Source organism: Acanthochromis polyacanthus, chromosome 1 (assembly GCF_021347895.1).
Source record: "Acanthochromis polyacanthus isolate Apoly-LR-REF ecotype Palm Island chromosome 1, KAUST_Apoly_ChrSc, whole genome shotgun sequence".
NCBI classification, from domain to species: domain Eukaryota; kingdom Metazoa; phylum Chordata; class Actinopteri; family Pomacentridae; genus Acanthochromis; species Acanthochromis polyacanthus.
Window position 1 is genome coordinate 8,719,177 of NC_067113.1, and position 12,746 is coordinate 8,731,922.

A 12,746-nucleotide genomic window follows, 5' to 3' on the forward strand; every position below is an offset into this window, starting at 1 on the left:
TTTGCACTGTTCAAACATACAAATGTTACCTTACTACAGGTATTTGTTTCAAAAGCTTTATGTTGTGAAAAACTGAGATTTGAAAGGTTGTGTTTTTTGTGCCTTAACTTGTCATTTTGTAAAGCTGTTTATTTTTGCTTTTTTTTTAATTATTTGGAAATACCAGAATTTGCACATTATTTTACATTTTTGTCCGTCTGATCACATCATTTCTAAAAAAATAAATCGGACATTACAATCAAACATTTACTCAGTACTTTCAGTACTTGAGTGATCTTTTCACCAAATACTTTTTTACTCTTACTTGAGTAAATTTTTGGATGACTACTTTTTACTTCTACTTGAGTGATATTATTTTGAAGTAACGTTACTCTTACTTGAGTACAATTTTTTGGCTACTCTACCCACCTCAGATTCTAAGTGTGCAACTAGAAGGCAACTGGACTTCTATTTCTGTTCTAAGAGGTCAATTATGACTGTTTGAGAGCCATACTGAAGTGTATTTAGTCTCTCTCATAAATGACGGCCATTAAAATGGTCCACTAAAGGCCCACGGACTCACAAGCATGGAGAGGCATGAGTCAAGGTGTTACTGTTGGTCAAACTGTCTGGGGATGAAATCAAGATTGCATTACAAGTGTAAGATAAATGGTGCAGTGCCATGACCTGGATGATTGACAGTCTACACCAGGGGTTCCCAATCTTTTCAGGCCGCGACCCCCAAAATAGGATCATAGGAGACCCGCGACCCCCCTTTTCCCCCACATGTCCAAAAGTAAAAAAGAAACTGTTAAATGTGGATTAGCAGTGTTACGGGTAAACATTTGTCAGTCTAAAACAGCACAGCAGTGCGACGGATTATTCAAAGTTATGAGCAGTGCTGCACAACAATTACTGCGTGTTTGAAGAACTCACCTAATGCGATGGGTGGGCAATATGCACTGAGCAAAGAAGATCCAGTCTCGGTTTGATTTTGGAGACGGCAATTCGGAGATCGTCCTCCACATTAAGTCGAGATCTGTGCTTGTTCTTGATGTAAGTCAGTGCAGAGAAAGTTTTTTCGCATAAGTACGTAGAGCCAAATGGCATCAGTGTGTTCAATGCTGCTGCAGACAGCTGCGGGTACTCCTTCCTCACCGAAATCCAAAACTCATCCAGGCTCTTGGCATCAAAAAGCGCTCTCAGGGTTCGGTCAGATGAAAGTTCAATCAGCGCATCCTCAAAGTCAGATGTCAAATGATTTGTTTTTGCAGTGAACGGGGATCGGATCCAATCATGCCTTTCAGGAGCAGTTTCTTCTGGGAAATACTTTTTAAAATGATCCACAAGAGACTGAAGGTGATCCGCTACAGACGCCCTTACAATGTTCACACTCAAAGCATTTTCTTCAATAAAATCATCCAGCTCAGTAAACATGTCCATATGTCCAGCTTCAGCGCGCTCTCTCCAGCGCTCCAGTTTACGCACAAATGCTTGCACTTTGTCATTGAGGGTCAAAATGCTTGTGTTTTCACCTTGCAGTGACATATTCAACCCATTCAGTTTGCCAAAAACAGATGATAAATACACCAGCCTTGCTACCCAGTCAGGATCAGAGAGGTGTTCTGCGAGAGGTGATCTTTGGTCGGCGAGGAAGATGCGCACCTCTTCCCTCAGCTCACACAAGCGGCTCAGTACATTTCCCCGGGAAAGCCATCTCACCTCTGTGTGCAACAGGAGGCCTTGGTGCTCCGCTCCCATTTCGTTACAGAGGGTTGCAAACAGTCTGGTGTTAAGCGGACGTGATTTTATATAATTCACGATTTTCACTGCTGTGTCAAGGACGTGCTTTAACTCTGCACTCAGTGATTTACATGCAAGGGCTTCTCTGTGTATAATGCAGTGGGTAAAGCAGACGTGAGGGGCAACTTGCTGGACTCGTGCTCTCAACCCCTTCTTTTTCCCCAGCATTGCCCCTGCTCCATCTGTGCACACTGATAAGCACTCACTCCAGGACATACCTTCTTCTTTTAGCTTGCTGTCCAGTTTGTTAAAAAATGTCCTCGCCTGTACACGCTCCTTCCAGCGGCGTGCAAAAGAGCATTTCTTCATTAAGCTTCTCTTTAAAAACGTATCTCACAAAAACAAGAAGCTGGGCACAATGCGAAACGTCAGTTGACTCGTCCAGTTGTAAAGTATACTTTCCTTCTTTCACTGCATCAATGAGCTGAGTCTTGATGTCCTGTGCCATCTCACTGATGCGGCGGGATACTGTCCCATCTGACAGCGGGACTTGTGTCAGCTCAGCGGCGGCTTTATCCCCGTGCATGACTCGACTCATCGCCACCGCGGCGGGTTTGATCAAACTTTCTCCAATTGTGTGAGGCTTTTTTGCTTGAGCAATTAAATATGCCACTTCATATGAAGCCCTCTGAGCTTTGGCAGGGATTGTAGTTTGTTTAGTTAGGACCCTCTTTTGCCCTCTTAGTTCTCCCTCCTTTCGGCGAAAAAACTCTGCTGGTTTTGACACAAGTGAAGGATGTTTAGTCGTCAGGTGTCTCAACATTTTCACCGGTTTAAGGCTCTCGTGAGCAAGGACCTCCGAGCACACTACACACTGTGGGTGTTGTATACCATTTACAACGTGACACACGAATCCATACTTAATAAATTCATCCCTGTATTTTCTTGATTTGGATGAAGAAGTGTCCGATTTGTGGGCTTGGCGGGCTCCCACCTTAGCCGCTGCCGGGCGATGCTCTGGCGGTTCTGTGTCGCAGTCCTCCGCAGACTTCTCTGGTGTTCCCACGGTGCTTCCTGCTCTGTCATCAGGCCTTGCCGCTTGCAAATCTGGCTTTTCAACTTCACTCTGTTTTTGAGTTGTGGATATTAGCCACCGTTTCATTTTGATAAAGGTCTTAATCGCAACTTCAGAAAGCTAGCTCTAGCATTAAGATTAAAACGAAGGGCACGTATGCTGCGTCATAGACGTAAACTTCATTTGTAATTGACGTAATGTTAAAATAATAATAACAAAAAAAAAACTTTTTTTTCATATAGTTATTTAACTATTTTAAACAGATATTTCAGCAACAAAAAATATATAAAATAAAAATGTAAAGGCCCTCTCGAAAAATTTTTTTCTTTTTTTTTCTTTTGCTGTTCTGGAAATCATCTCGCGACCCCCACGGAGGGGTACCGCGACCCCCCGGGGGGTCGGGACCCCCACTTTGGGAACCACTGGTCTACACAGACGTATGCTCAGCTGCATGCTGAGGTCTTGTCAAAAATGACAGAATAATAAACAATTCCATGACTGAAAACACACATCCACAGCAATGCAGACATGGTTTTCAATCAGAGCCTGCACAACATCCTGCCACAGTTACCAAGCCTCCTCAGAAAGAACATACACCGATCAAACCGTCTGCTTAATATTGTGTAGGTCCCTCTTCTACTGCTAAATCAGCTCTGGTACATACCCTCATATGCTGTTTTACAGCGTAGCAGCCTAGTGCCATGGGATCTTGACTCTTTTTTTCAAACTGACATCCATATGAATGCTAATGTTGAATGCTTATGTCAAACAATTCACCTTAGTTTTAGAGTTCAGTTTATGTCATTATTTCTATAAATACTTTAAAATGCTTCATGTAAAACTGATTCCTTTTATGGTTTTAAGATTCTGGCTAAATGGTGCAAGATCCACACTGCTGCTTGTAAATGTGAGCGGTAAGGACCAAAAAGACCAGGACATCTTTCTTCTGCCATTCTTTTTTTGGTCAATATGCAAGCCAGGATGCTCTACTTACCGACAGGAAAAAGGATGTGATTTAGAATGCAGAGCGAGTCTGACAATTAACTTGATCCTTTGCAGCACCCTGACATGACCAGGCGTGATAACCAAATAATGGAAGGCACCCTCTATTCCTCTGTTCCTGACCTCAACAGTGAAAAGGAACATTAACTTTGACAGCCCAAACATACTTATAAATCACTTTTCCTCCACCTCTGGCACCTCGACAATGCAAAGTTTTTTGACTACTTCTGCCAGACATGAACAAACCTTCCCCTGTGCCCTCAAAGTCCACCTCTTCACAAAATCCATGTTGCTTGGGTTAAGGCAGGGGTGTCCAACATGCAGCCCGCTGGCCAAAAGCCTCCAGAAGATTCAATCTGGCCCTCAAAGTGTAAAAGTTACAGAAGACATTAACTGTAAATTGTAAATTTGTAAAAATAGAAATTTCAAACAATTTCTAGACCATGACAAGTTGTTTTGATCTTGAGGTAAAATACTAGATTGTTCATTGTTCATTTGTCGTTTTGTGTCTCGTTTTTGTCATATTTTATCTTGTTTTTTGTCATTTGTCCATTTTTTGTTGCCTTCAAACTTTTTTGTGCAATTTTTTGCCTTTTTTGTTTTGTGTCGTTTCTCATCTTTTGTCACTTCGTCTTGTTTTAGTCGTTTTGTGTCTCATTTTTGTAATATTTCATCTTGTTTTTGTCATTTGTCTAATTTTTGGTTTTGTTTCTCATTTGTCTTGCTTGCATTGTCTATTCTTTTTGCTGTTTGCTTCATTTCTTGTTTTGTTTCTTACTTTTGTCATTTTTGTCTCATTTGTCAATTTTTTTGTCGCTTTCTAACTTGCCTAATTTTTTGTTGTGTGTCTTGTCTCATTTTTGATAATACTGTTTCAATTTTCTAATATTTTGTCTTGTTTTTGTTGTTTTGTTGTCTGTCTTTTGTCATTTTGATCATATCGTAAAATATTTTAGTTCAGATAGCTGTGACTAAATGTGTTCTTTTGTACACTCTGATCTGGAAGTTGTGATGTGGAAATGATAAACTGAGGCTGAATGTTGGTGAAATTGAACTTACTTTTCTTCAGGTTTCATTTCAGGTTGTTCATGATGTTTTGTAGAAAGAGAATTCCTTAATTGTGAATGTTTTCAGAATGTTCTTTTTTCCACTAAGAGTTGTGGTTATTTGTAGGTTTTTATGCTGTGATTTTACTGGTCCGGCCCATTTGAGATCAAATTGTTCTGAATGTGGAACCTGAACTAAAACGAGTTTGGCATCCCTAAGTTAAGGGATAAGGTCATTAGTTCCAAGTCTGCTGTGATCAAACGGGTCATAAGCTCAGGTCCTACAGAACAACATCCTACATACCAACACAACAAAGGATTTAAAATTCAAACTGTTTCCAGTGTTAACAATAAAAGTTCACATCCAGACAATTTTGGGATTAGAGTTTAGAAAGTGGATCAAAATAGTTTTAATATAACAATGTAAGGCTATCTGCTAGTTTTTCAGATACATTTTTCTGTTAAGTTCCATAACAGTTATAATGTAATAATAAACTGAATAAAATGTCCCCAATAATTATGACTTTGATGTTGACATGACAGCTGTGTAAAAGCTAGTAACTCATAATTGTAACTCTGACACTCAACACTTTGCTTGAACCTCTTTAAGCCATTAAACCATTTTCCCTTCCCTGGCAAACCAAGACTTTACAGTCTTCATACTGCACTGGGTGTTTTTAGTCTCCCACTTTTGACAAACTGCCATTAGACAAGGTGCTGGCTCACTAGATGTGAAGAACGTTCCACAACAGTCCTCTTTGTGTCCATCAGTAACTTCATCTCATCTAAACTGTATGAGAATTACTAGTATGAAAGAAATATGTGGTCATCACAAAAATATCTTCAGATGTTTTGTGTGTGACATTACTAGAACTTTCTATGCATGTTTAAAGACAGTTTTGGTGCATTTTTCATCTCAATCTGACCTTTGAATCAATCTTTTGGTCAGTAGTTCAGACAGATAAATACTGCTTCATCAGATCCTTTCCCTTGTGTTTTTTTCCTCCTCTTTGAACTCAATAAAACAAAGAAACAAAATAAGCATAGAAAACAATTTCAAGCAACCATTCAAACATCTATTTGTTCCACAATTATGGCATAATAGGGTATGTCATTTCTATTCAAATTTAAATTTCTGTGCCCAGGCTGGCGGTAGGCAAACGATGCAGCTCCTCTAGCAGGCCTTTTTTTTTTTTTTTCGCTTTGATGGGGATGAGCCCCAGTGGAATCAGGCAGAAGGTGAACAGACGTGAAACCGTTTCAAATTGCTTGTGGCGTTTCACTTTTAGTCCTTAAAGACACCTTCCTCCTGCTTTTTATATACAATCCAAGAACGTCAGTAAACCTCTGTCATTAAAATCACCACTCTCAAGCAAATCACAGCTGAAAAAAATAAAGAAATTACAGTCATGGAGAAAAGTGGTCAAATTAGAATAGAATCTTTTATTGTTTGTACAAATACTGTTTTCCACAGCATGTAAATGCATCAGAGCAAAACCCTCTCTCACGCTCCCACTCTCCAAATATACAGATCACGAAATGCATGAATAAAAAAATAATAATTACACACAAGAAACCAGAGCCAGACGACTTTCATACCAATCAGTTTAAGATTCACTCATGCAGCATTTAGGACTGCAGATACATCAAACTATGAGAGCATCTATAGGTGAAATGTGGAATACTTACGTTACAGAAATCATCAAAGAGTCGGCCTTAATGTAACCGAGAAGCTACTTTTAAAGAAAAAAAAGTGATGATGGAAATGTTTCAATAAGAATTTGGAAAGATATCCATTTTCTGCTCACTTATTTCATCTCTGGCAGGTATTTCAGACAACCTTGGGCTCTGACCAGCGCTGCTTTTCAATCACAGAGGGCCTGTCCAGACAGATCAATGAGAGAAGGCCACAGGAGATTCTACAGCTACTGCTGAGGCCTACTCGCCCTAATTGGATGGTGCATGAGTGTTTTACTGAACAGTGGACCTGTTTCCCACGTGCACAATCAATTGCTTGTTCTCTGTCGAGTTGGCGCTGATCGGATCGCAAACTCTATTCTTTAAACTTCTGCACTGCATATTTCCTGTTTCAAGCTGCTTTAAGCATCAAATACAATTATGACCCATCCAAAACGATTCAACACGTAATGACATGACTTTACTGAAAGGCTGTTACCAAAGCTGGGAACACACACGAACACTCTGTCAAACCTCACATACATTGAACAATTTGCAAACTACGCAATTCAGGATGACAGTAAGCAGTTGAAACTGAAGATGTGACAGTGACAGCTCTGACAGATCTAATACTCAGTCAGAAGGAGAAAAGGTTTGATTCTCAGCCAGCCACAGTGAAGCTGGAAAAAAAAGTAAAAGACAGTCACAGTGGACAAATCAGGTTTAAAATGAGGCTTTCGCTCGTCAAGTGTGTTCTCAGCTGAAGTTAAAGTACTTATGAAGCAAACCTTCACTTTCTGATTTGATGTGATATTCTGTCTAAATTCCATCACCGCCTCAACAAAGTCAGTCTGTTGCAAGCCGTAATGGAATCATATCCCACTGGGTAATAGGTAGTATTTTTGCTCTGCCATGACACCATATCACCATCATTCATCTGCGTCAACTTAATAGACAGCCTGTGACAGAGACTGATGTAAAGGAGGCTGATGGAGGTCTGAGCTTAATTAAATCCCACTTTATTCACATCGAGTCATAAAGTGAAAATCCAGTTGTGATTTAACATCCGTCAATTATCTGTAAGTCATAGGACGACCCTGGTAAAAATCTGTCTCTGTTTAAAAGTGCTTTAATTAACATACACATGCATGCGCACACTCTTGCATAAACGCATGCTCACTTTTGGTTCGGCTGCAGACTACATTAGCTAAAGATGCTGGAGGAGGACCAGAGGTTGCAGCCGTCTCCCAGCCCCTCCCAGCGCACCGCCGTACTTCAAACACATGAACACAGCAGCCGCAGGAAGCAGAGGCAAGAAACGGAAACACCAAGGAGGCTCTGGCAGCTCTCCTGCCTCCAAAATGTCCATTCCTTCAGCAAAGCACAGTGCTGTGAGCGTGGCAGAGGTCGATATGGATGGACTGTGTGTTGTCCATCCATGGCCAGACTCTGGAGACATCCCCGACCACATCCCCTCCTCCTGTCTCATGGCTGGTGGGCAGACAATCTCACTTGACGTAATCAACATTAGCTTTGGGTATAGAAATAGTTTTTGCATGTGTGCACATCCATATCATCTACTTTATCTTATCCTAACCTATCATATCGATGTTTTTCAGTGCAATCAGATCAAAAGTAGTGCAGTGTTTTATGTCTAATTAAGACCCCCCCCCCTGCCAAAACAAGCTTTGCTAAGAACTTCATAAAGTGCATTTTTGTCCCCTAACTTTACAAAGAAATACCATACTTGGTAAGTGGTTTTACCTCTGAACGGTACAGAGGACTAAGTTTATCAATGAGAGATTCATTAATGCGCAATGCAAAAAGAGAGAAGTTTAAACTTAAAACTCCTGCTTGAAGTGCATCATAAGCACAAGGTTAAAACCCACTCACGCCCTCCACTTCCTCTAGGCCAGGGGTGTCAAACATGTGGCCCTCCAGAGGGTCCCATCCGGCCCACTGGATAACTTTGTACAGAGTAAAAATTACAGAGGAGACATTAACTGCAATTTGTAAATTTAAAAAATAATTTCTAGACCATGACAGGTGTTTTTTTGGTCTGACTTTTGTCATTTGTCTCATGTTTGTCGTTTTCTCATTTTTGTCCCTCTTTGTTTGTCTTATTGTTGTCATTTTGTTTTTTTGCTTTATTTGTTGTTCTGAGCATCTTTTTTGTCATTGTGTGTTTTTTTTTGTCTCGCTTGTGTTGTTTGTCCACTTTTTCGGTTTTGTTTCTTGCATTTGTTATTTTGTGTCTTATTTGTGACATTTATTCAATTTTTTAGTCTCATTTTTGTCATTTGTTCATTGTTTTGTCACTTTGTAACTTTTGTCTAATTTTTTGTCTGTTTTTGTTTTGTTTCATGTCTCATTTTTTGTCATTTTGTGTCTAATTTTTGTAATATTTTGTCTTGCTTTTGTCGTTTTTTGTCTTTTAGTAAAATATTTAGTAAAATATTACATTGATCAGTTCCAGATAGCTGTGACTAAATGTTTTGTTTCTTTGTAGATACATTTTAATTTGTAAGTTGTAATGTATAAATGAGAAACTGAGGCATAATGATGTTGAAAAAGAAATTGGAGTTTGTTCATAATGCTTTGTAAAAAGATAATTCCTTAAATGTGAACTTTTTTGCACTAAAACAAAGGAAAAATCTGAAGCTGTCGTTATTTATAGGTTATTGCGACATGATTTCACTGGTCCAGTCCACATGAAATTGGGCTGAATGTGGCCCCTGAACCAGAGTGAGTTTGACACCCCTGCTCTCGGCCTTAGCTGCTTTCATTCACCAAGCGTGCACCGTTAATGCCGCGATAGGTGACTCGGCTGGGACGGACCAGCACGCCGTGGCCAGGTCGACAGGTGAAGTAGCGGCGCCCGCCCACAGAGCCGTCGTTCTTGCCCTTGGAGTTCCGCAGCTCCAGACCCAGCCAAAGGCCCGGGGCAAAGTCTGCTGTGCCCAGGTAACGGATGAACGCCATCTCATTGGCACTGCTCAGGAGGACCTGCATGCCCACATGGAGGCGGACCTGTCCATCAGAGCCAGGAGAGGGACTAGACCCTGCAGTGCTTCCGGGAATACTGCCACTACCGCTGCTCAGGGTGCTCCAGCGTCGACGGTGAGGATTGGAACGACTCCTTTTGTTGTTTCGTTTGTTTGTTTGTAGCAGCAGCACCGGGGAAAAAAAAACACCAAGAAAGATTTATGAGAAGAGGTATGCAGTGTGAAAGAATACATCAAAAGTAAGTAGGAGATTCATGGGAGCTCGGTGTTTGAGGGATTGATCTTCAATTCCCTGCTCTCTCTCATTATACCCACAATCATACATTGGCCATTTAAAAAAGGAACCTTTTGCTGACTAATACCACTGCTTCTTATCAGTATTGATTCTGTCACTGCTGCAGGGGATTAGGATGAAACTGAAAAGCCTGGGGAGGTAGAAGTGTGAGGGATGCTAGGAGAAGAGAGACACACACCTGGTAACGGCGCTCCGTCTGCTCGTATCCTTGGCAGTGGCGATGGCCGTTGATGTGCTGAAACTGCGACGAATTGTCCCTGCACAGCAATCATAAGAGTCAAGTGCTCCCACTGAGACACTTGCATAAGAATGACTTCACAAGCACTCACAGAATAATAAATGCCAAGTCACATTTCAAATAAATCCCAGTCAAAGCTTGCAATAAAGGCAGAATTCTCACCAGTGAAAGGATGACTGAGGCGTGAGGAGGTGAGCTCTGACAGGCAATCAACAGATCCATGGATCCTGGGAGGAGAAAAGAAACTTGTAAATGTCCTCGTAGAGTTTTTACAGAATGAGGCAATCCACTCCGCAAAACCTCCACTGACAATGGTCCGGAGTTTATTTCACTCAGCAATATAGATTACAACGTCCACTGAAAATTCATTAAATAGCGCCACACACACGGAGACGACTGGGTCTGCTTCTGATGATTGTTTCTTTTCTGTTACCAGCTCGAATGAAAAAAAAGCTCTGCTGCTCACACCAGAGTGTCTGACCTGCTCATTGATGTTTTCTTAAGCCACTATATAATGTTAATAATTACACTACAACTCTGGAAGCTATTAGGAGGCAAAGTGCCAATACTGAGAAACGAGCAAAAGCAGAAAAAGGATTCTTTTGTTTTCTATGGAATGAGAAATAGTGGGGTAGAGCAACAAAAACAAAGCGTGTGTGGGAGGGTGGGGTGTTTGTTTAGCTGATGGGTTGTGATCGCTGCTGACAGGAAAAGAAAAGAGGAGGAAAAGCAAGCTCCTGGATGGGTGATATTCATCAATAGGCAGCAGGGAAGTGTGTGCTCTGCTGAGTACACCCTGAACCCCAGGTTTAATTAGGGTGAAAAAAAAAGAAACAAAAACGGGCATTAATAAGGAATGGCAAGAAAACACAGAAGCCGACTTCCCAAAAAACAGCTTTTACCTCATGGAAGACAAACAGAGGTTTAATAAAAAAGAGAAACAAGAAAATAATGGGAGCAATGAAGGTACAGGAAGAAGACAGGCAAACCCGCACTGAGAGGAACCACAAGCAGAAATGAAGGAGAAGAGACTAATTATACTTAGAAATAAAGGTGGAATGTGTTAACTTAACCAGCACTCTTTCAATTCTGGTGACCCGCTGGCTTTACAAAAACACATCTGGTACTTTAGATGTCAACTGCTTTTTTTAAACTATAATGGCTTTTATTCAACTATGACACGCATTAAACACTTGAGGCATTGTGTGGCATCCAATAAAAAGGTCGACAGTTTTTGTCCATTTGTTAAAAAAAAAAAAAGAGTGGGTAGTAGAATCAAAATGATGTCTGACAATGAATAATTAAACGGCTTGTATATATGCATGTCAGACAGCTTTCATGTCTCCAGGATTTGACAATAAAAAGCCACTTGATACAACTGCAGAGTCAAAACTTCTTCTGTTTAGCGAGCAAGCTTGATTTGATGTACAAAAATAAGGCCTCCCTTTGTTCATGTCACATTTAACCAAGTCAAAGTGGTTCTTATGATTGGCTTACTTAAAGCAAAAACCAGGCATAGAGACCCAAAACAAAACGGTGCAGTAAAAAAGGAAGGTTTAGCTGGGGTTTACCAAGTCTGGCAAACCATCAATTAAATGAATCAAAGACACTGTTCACACTTAAAACAAACAAAAAAAACACAAAATATGACATCCTTTGCATAGCAGACATACTTTAAAGGTGGCGCCATGTTGTTCATCTACTAATCCAGATACCATATTCACACCATTCTAATACTTTTAGTTCAAGGTGCTTTAAATGATTTTGTGAAATCCAAGTGTCCCAACACTGCTACTGCACAGTGACACCATCTAAACAACAACGCTTCACTCAGACATGACCTGCAGAGCGGCCATAAACTATTTGATGTCTTGATCCTGATGTCTTCTATTTTTGCACATTTCTCACACTGTTATTATTCCAGATCATCAAACCAACACTTATAAATTACTTAATATTAGACTGATAACCCAGACAACACAAAATGCAGTTTTGAAATGATGATTTATTGAATAACTATTGAAAATCTGTACCACCGCTGTGAAATAGTGATTCCCCCCTAAACCTAATAAGTGGTTGATCCCTTTGCAGGAACAACTGCAGTTAAACATTTGCAATAGCTGGTGATCAGTTTTTACACTGCCAGTGATAAATGCTGGCCCACAGTTCTCTGCAGAATAGTTTTAATTCAGCCACATTAGATGGTTTTCAAGCACAAACTGCCATTTTAAGGTCTTGCCACAGCATCTCAATTAGATTCAAGTTCAGACTTTGACTCAGCCACTCCAAAACCTTATTTTCCTTCTTTTTGTGACATTCAGAGGTGGACCTGATTGCATGCTTTGGGTCCATTTGTGTTCAGCTTTAGGTCATAAATTGATGGGTGGATATTTCTGATGCCCCAAATCATCAGCCTATCACCACGTTTCACTGTATCTTATTCTTCTTGTGGAATGCGGTATTAGTTTTACACCAGGGACCCGTGTCTTGAAGGAAGTTCCACCTCTGACTCATGAATCCACAGGATGTTATCCCAAAAGTCTTGAGGTTCATTAGTATATTTTGCTTTTTTTTTTTTCCAAATGCCAGATGAGCCTTTATGTTCCTTTTGATCAGTAGTGGTTAGCACCTTGCAACTCTCCCATAATGCCATTTCCTCCCAGTGTCTTCCTTATTGTGGAATCAC

At 40.5% G+C, this 12,746-nt stretch overlaps 2 protein-coding genes across 3 annotated transcripts in view; both read right to left on the minus strand.

Moving 5' to 3' along the window:
* Positions 1 to 761: 761 nt before the first annotated feature.
* Positions 762 to 12,746, minus strand: part of LOC127534042 (SCAN domain-containing protein 3-like) — a 63,205-nt gene continuing 51,220 nt past the window's right edge. The window contains exon 2 of the mRNA XM_051948283.1: positions 762 to 2,493. Within this exon, the coding sequence (XP_051804243.1) occupies positions 916 to 2,091 (1,176 nt within the window). The 5' untranslated portion in view covers positions 2,092 to 2,493 and the 3' untranslated portion in view covers positions 762 to 915. The remainder of the gene's footprint in view (positions 2,494 to 12,746) is intronic.
* The window catches only part of zgc:103755 (uncharacterized protein LOC449988 homolog), a 51,430-nt gene continuing 44,952 nt past the window's right edge, over positions 6,269 to 12,746 (minus strand). For both annotated transcript variants that reach the window (XM_022192978.2, XM_022192977.2), the window contains 3 exons: positions 10,223 to 10,287; positions 10,001 to 10,079; positions 6,269 to 9,661 (listed from right to left, as the gene is read on the minus strand). In XM_022192978.2, coding sequence (XP_022048670.1) covers positions 9,295 to 9,661; positions 10,001 to 10,079; positions 10,223 to 10,287 — 511 coding nt within the window. In that variant the 3' untranslated portion in view covers positions 6,269 to 9,294. The remainder of the gene's footprint in view (positions 9,662 to 10,000; positions 10,080 to 10,222; positions 10,288 to 12,746) is intronic.